Source organism: Ipomoea nil, unplaced genomic scaffold (assembly GCF_001879475.1).
Source record: "Ipomoea nil cultivar Tokyo-kokei standard unplaced genomic scaffold, Asagao_1.1 scaffold1932, whole genome shotgun sequence".
NCBI classification, from domain to species: domain Eukaryota; kingdom Viridiplantae; phylum Streptophyta; class Magnoliopsida; order Solanales; family Convolvulaceae; genus Ipomoea; species Ipomoea nil.
This window is the reverse complement of record NW_017618360.1, coordinates 3748707-3754700: the sequence shown is the minus strand read 5'-3', so window position 1 is coordinate 3754700 and position 5994 is coordinate 3748707. Positions and strand designations below refer to the sequence as shown.

The 5994-nt window shown below is 35.6% G+C and overlaps 1 protein-coding gene across 2 annotated transcripts; it reads right to left on the bottom strand.

The window, feature by feature from the left end:
- Positions 1 to 607: 607 nt before the first annotated feature.
- Positions 608 to 4264, bottom strand: LOC109193828. Of its 2 annotated transcripts, none has more exons than XM_019344656.1 (6): positions 3841 to 4264; positions 1756 to 2963; positions 1543 to 1644; positions 1330 to 1440; positions 1116 to 1247; positions 608 to 1018 (listed from the first exon to the last, which is right to left on the bottom strand). In XM_019344656.1, exons 2-6 carry the CDS (start codon positions 2938 to 2940, stop codon positions 851 to 853), a joined length of 1698 nt encoding a protein of 565 aa, XP_019200201.1. In that variant the 5' UTR covers positions 2941 to 2963; positions 3841 to 4264; the 3' UTR covers positions 608 to 850. The 2 variants fall into 2 exon arrangements, with proteins under 2 accessions (XP_019200201.1, XP_019200200.1); XM_019344655.1 differs by lacking the exon at positions 3841 to 4264 and adding an exon at positions 3266 to 3441.
- Between the last annotated feature and the right edge of the window lie 1730 nt (positions 4265 to 5994).

Below are 5994 nucleotides of genomic sequence, written 5' to 3'. Positions count from 1 at the left end.
CAAAAGCATATCAAACAGACTTTCATTGTAAAGCCAGAGATTTAATTAATATTGCATCTTTTCATATTTTCTATTAATCGGGAATCGAAATCCTTAATCCTAATATCATAACATTTAATAACTCCATTAATTCAATAAATGTATGTAATCCTTTGTTATGAGTGAGTAAAAAATTAGCTATTTTTTTTTTTTTATAGTAAAAGATGTTGTGGCTATTTTATATTTATAGCTAGTAATAATAATAATGTTGGTAATTAATTGTAACATTAATTATTTTTCAACCATATAGCTTTATTATATGTAAGATTATAATATGAATTACAAATATTATGTTAACCACAATGTTTCAATAAGTTTAACTCTCTATTCAAATTGTTTATTGACTTTCCGAGTTTCAGCTGATTAGCTATACACAACTTAGATTGGTTTACCTCCTTATAGTATTATTATGCCGACTAGAATATGAGTTTTACTCAAAATGTACATTGGGTTGTGAGTAGTGACTTCGGACTTTTTGTAAATCAAAATAGTGTTAAAATATTCATCTTTCTTGGACATGGTTAAGTACTTAAGTTAGTAGCACACTATATGAAGAATGCTAGTTTCATGGTAATTGCAAAATCAAGCAACAATTTATACTCCACTTCTTCCATCACTTGGGGACAAGTTGCAGATGAACAGCTGAAGAGCCTCAAAAAAAAAAAAACCATTGGTAGTCAAAGAGAATGCACAGTTCTGGCATCATGTGCTCACCATTTTCAGGAAAAGCAAAACAGGAACATTTCACCTCTGCATTATCCACTTTCCTGGTCTGACTAGGTTTCATGTTTTATCAGGCAAACATTTTCTGTCATGTCATACATGGAGTTCTATCAGGCAAGCTGGCAGGTTGGGGAGAATTGTTCAACAAGCTAACATTGCCATGTTGATCATTCGGGCTAAACTCGCTAGGGCCCGTAAGCTGTAAAATCTGAACGAGCGAGGAAAATATCTCGTGCCTCGATACGAATCTGTTTGCCTGCATCAACGTCGTTGGAACAATTTAAGTGACAACAGCTCAAAGGGACTAGATTTTAAGTTTTTAACATCTGCCAGTATTTTAGTGTGTTCTTTACCTCAGCCTCAACAATGTAGTGTGCACATATCTTAGCCTCGTGAACTTCCATGAAACCCGTCAGTATATTCAAGCCAAAACCTCGGATTATATCCACTATCTCCAGAAAGAAACCTTGTTCTTGACAGAGGATCTGAAACAACAACATATGATAAGCATTTCGCAATCTGAGAATAAGGATTTGTTTGGTAATCTAAAAAGGAATGGAAACTCACCTCTATAAGCATTTGGCCAGGAGTACTAAGATCCTCAACTATCAGCGGGCAAATCATTGTTTCGTTTTCAATTTCACAAGCCCACGTGACTCCATTCTGATCCTTTCTATCCTGAAGGCCAAATTAGTATGCCAGTTAATACACGATAAATAGTTAAATACCACCTAAAAGAGCATTATGTCAATAAATCGTTGAAACCTATGAAAATTTTACCTTAAGTTCTTCAGTTTTCACGAGTCTTTTAGCATGTTTTGTAACACTTTGCAAGAAATGCAGCTGCTTTATGGTTCGATGTAGCAACCGGTCAATGCTCATCTGTATACCATTCAAAAAAGTCGTAAGTTTTAAAGGCTCTTTCCTTTTTTTTCATCGAAATAAGAACATATATAGGAAATTCCTTAGAACATGACGTTTTAAGATATATACCTTCTCTCCGTTAGGGATGAGTTCTCTGAGCTCTGCAAGACGTGCATAGGTCTGCAAACGATCTTTTGGAATAGGTCGGGATCCCGGTTTTCCCTTTTTCTTGATAGCTTTTGAGGGTTTTTCATGCCCCTTTGCCTGTAAATCGGGGTTTCCAACGTTTATACTGCAACTATCGCCTACCCATGATCCTGTATTGAACTTTGTAGCAGTCTCTATACTGGTTTGAAGCCCGTCCAGACTATAAAGATCTGAAGGCTTCATTGTATTACTACTCGGGGAAAAACTTTCGAATCTCCTCCTTTTAGACGTTGATGACGACTGATTATTGAGACCTGGTCGGTCAAATGAACAAGAACTTCTAGCAGTTCCATATAAAAGCTGGTCTAGGCCTAAATTCGAGAATAACGTGTTAGATGGCCTTTTGGAGCGAACTGAGTGCTCCGAGGTGCATCCTGAACTAGAAGTACCATAATCCCAGTTCTGACTACTTGTTATTGACCGAAGATTGTTATCCCACTTCTCTGGCATTTTACACTCGAAATCATTGGACAAGTTATTGACGAAAGGCGTTTTTGAACATTTCTCGTTCTGATGGGAGTTGAAGGCATTGGTTATGGAACTCTCTGTCGATACAGAAGGATCACCACCAGAATTGAACATAAACTGTTCCATAACCAACCTCTCTGCTGCAGTTTGAGTACTATAAGTGAAATGCTCAAAATGCGGGGCGAAAGAAGAACCCTGAGCAATCATACCAGATGCAAGATTTTCCCGGGATGAAGTTTCATATGAAGCTTCAGAACTCCATCTACCAGAAGGTTGGGACATGTTGAAGAAATTATCAGACCCGAGGGGGGACTGCTGCTGCAACAGATGATCACTTGGATAGCAGTCAAAACCGGTTTTATTTCCCATGCTTACATTCATAATTAGATCATCCACCGGGGATGAGGTAGCTACTGGAAACGAATCAAACGATTGAATGACATCCATAAGAAGATTTCCATTGATAAGATCTTCAACATCTAGACATGGAAGGATATCGGGACTCATAAAGCTAGAAATATTGCTGATTTCTGAACCAAATGACCAAGCAGGATCACAAAATTCACTATTTAAGAAAGACGACGATGAAGTTCCTGGTAGAATTGTCTCCTGTTCCATTTCCTTAAAGTGTTGTTTCATTTCATCCACAAATTCAATCCTCCCTGAAAGGTGCAAAAACGTCACAAGATGAATATGTTAATGGAAATCGTCGATTCATGTTCAGCAAAACCGTTGTTGATCTTGCGAAAACCAGCAAGAATCTCAACAGATTTAGTACTCTTATAAGGAAACCTGGAGCCACTACCCGAGGGAGGGAGATCAATACTAAATCCATACTATAAGTCAGATTAAGGATCATGAACTCATCAGCAATGCAAATAAAGACTAATCACAAAAGACAAAAACTTTAACTAAAACATATATTTTCTTGATCCCATTAAAATTAAATTCAGAATCATCCCACCTAATAACACAACAATTTCCTGATTAATACCCAAGAATTTGAATGCCATAAATCTTTAAAATCACCAAACTATTTACACTAAAACACATGTCTGATGCTTAAGACTAGCCAGGAAAAGAATCACAAACACAGAAATTTGAGGTAATTAATAAAATTGACATTTTCATTAAAGAGTAATGTTTTTTCACATAAAGTTTAACAATATTTCAAAAGCTTGTGCATTATTGTATAATATACCTAGGGCAATTTCATCAATGTTGACATGAAATAAAAGTTGAAGAAAAGCCAAAGAAATTCAAATAAGACAAATGAAAAGGATGAAAACAGATCAATAAACCAAAAAAGGAATTATAAATTATAATAAAAACAAAAACTTTTTCCTAACAATAAAAAAGTAGATATCTATTTATCTCAATAAATTTACACTCCCATCAAATCACTCCCCCTGTATAGAAATAAGAAATTGCAGTGAAATCCAAACTTATTATCTTTAAAAATGAAAAAGAAAAGAATAGACTTTGAAAACAGATTTTTTATTTTCTCTGGTGCAAAAAGAAAGAACTTGAAGAGCTTACAATGAATTTCAGTGATCAGAAAACAGCATGAAACAGGCTATTGAAGATTGATGCAGTCACTGGGAGTAACCCAAAGAAGAAATGCAGCTATGTATGTATGGCTTCCCTAACCAAACGGCCAAACCCCAGAACTGAACTGTTCTAATCTCAGTGGTTTTGAAGGAGTGAACAGATGAAGAGGTATGGGAAATCTTGTGAAAAGCAAGATGTTCAGAAAAAAGACGAAATGGGAAACAGAAGGGATCAGGATTCAGGAGAGAGAGCTAAAGAAAACAGAAAGATGGAGAGGAATTATAAAGTGGGATTTTAATATAGAGAGATTCAGAATGGTGTGTGTGTGTGTATGTATAGATGAGGTGGGGACAAAGCAGAGAGAAGGATGCATGACTGTCCCTGGTCTTGCCTATGCAAATAAACAAAGAGGAGAAAGGGAAAAAACAAGCTGGTCCAAAATCTACAGGGAACATAGATTTTCCTGGCAAATTATGCTGTGCATCCGTATGCACCAAGCATGGTGCATACGGATGCAAAAACGACGTCGTTTTTATAAAACGCGCGTCTCCCCTTAAAAAAAAATTAGGTTCGAAACTATAATTCCATAATCGATGAACTATAATTCCATAATTGATGAACTATAATTTCATAATCTAATCTATGAACTAAAATTTTCAGAATGAATGAACTAAAATTCCAGAATCTATGAACTAAAATTTCAGAATCGATGAACTATAATTCCAGAATCGATGAACTATAGTTCCATAATCGATGAACTATAATTCCATAATCCATGAACTAAAATTCCATAATGAATGAACAAAATAATGTTGTTACTAGGAATCGAACTTGAATTTTTTTTAAAGGGGAGACGCGCGTTTTTAATAAAACGACGTCGTTTTTGCATCTGTATGCACCATACATGGTGCATAAATATGCACAGCATAACTATTCGATTTTCCTTATTTATGTTGTGCATTTGTATCTATAATAATTTTTTTAGTGGTGAGATAAATTCACAATCACTGCTCCTGATAAAGATAGACTTAATTGAAATAGTGTTTGATAATAATAGTATGAGTTTTTTGCACTTTTAGTCCCACGACTATAGTGGCACTGGCAGAATTAATCCATGACTTTTGAACCTTGCAATTTTAGTCCACGACTATTGATTTTTTTGCAAAAATGGTCCTTCCGGCCACTTTTCCGTCAAAATTCCACCGGAAAAAAAAAATTCTCCATTTTTAGCCAGGTTAAAATTGACATTTTACTTATCTCAAAAAATTAAAAGAAAAAAATTGATATTTGACTACATACAATATTACTGGGCTACATACTACTGCCCCAGGCGGTGGAGTTCCTGGAGCAGGCAGGGCTGTTAGTAAGCGGCGGAGCGGCATGGCGTTCCCCGGGCTAGTTGGGTTATCCGGCAGCAGCATTGGAGTGGTACATGTACTCCGCTGCCTGGGGCAGTAGTATGTAGCCCAGTAATATTGTATGTAGTCAAATATCAATTTTTTTCTTTTAATTTTTTGAGATAAGTAAAATGTCAATTTTAACCCGACTAAAAATAGAGAATTTTTTTTTCCGGTGAAATTTTGACGGAAAAGTGGCCGGAAGGACCATTTTTGCAAAAAAATCAATAATCGTGGACTAAAATTGTAAGGTTCAAAAGTCGTGGATCAATTCTGCCAGTGCCACTATAGTCGTGGGACTAAAAGTGCAAAAAACTCATAATAGTATTCATATGCTTCTGGAGTTCTGGTACTATAATAATTTTCGAGTATCGAGAAAAATTTGTAATTACTGTTTTGAATAAAGACAAATTTGATTGAAAGATTGTTTAATATTCGAACTCATTACTTTCTACTACTAGGGCCATGTTCTATCTACTTGTCATTTTTTTGGGGCATTAATAATTTTTATAAATGTTCGTATCACCAGATAAGACTAATTTATTTGAGATAAAATTAATTCATTCGAGTCTAGTTTTTAAATAACATTATTCAATTCTCATTCTATGATCTTGTACTATACATAGGTGCATAGACGGAGCCAAATGGGGGGCAGGGGGGTCAGCTGCCCCCCCTTACCCCACCCCCACCCCTACCCCTATCCCATATATAATTTTTGTATGTATATATGTATATATAGTACATT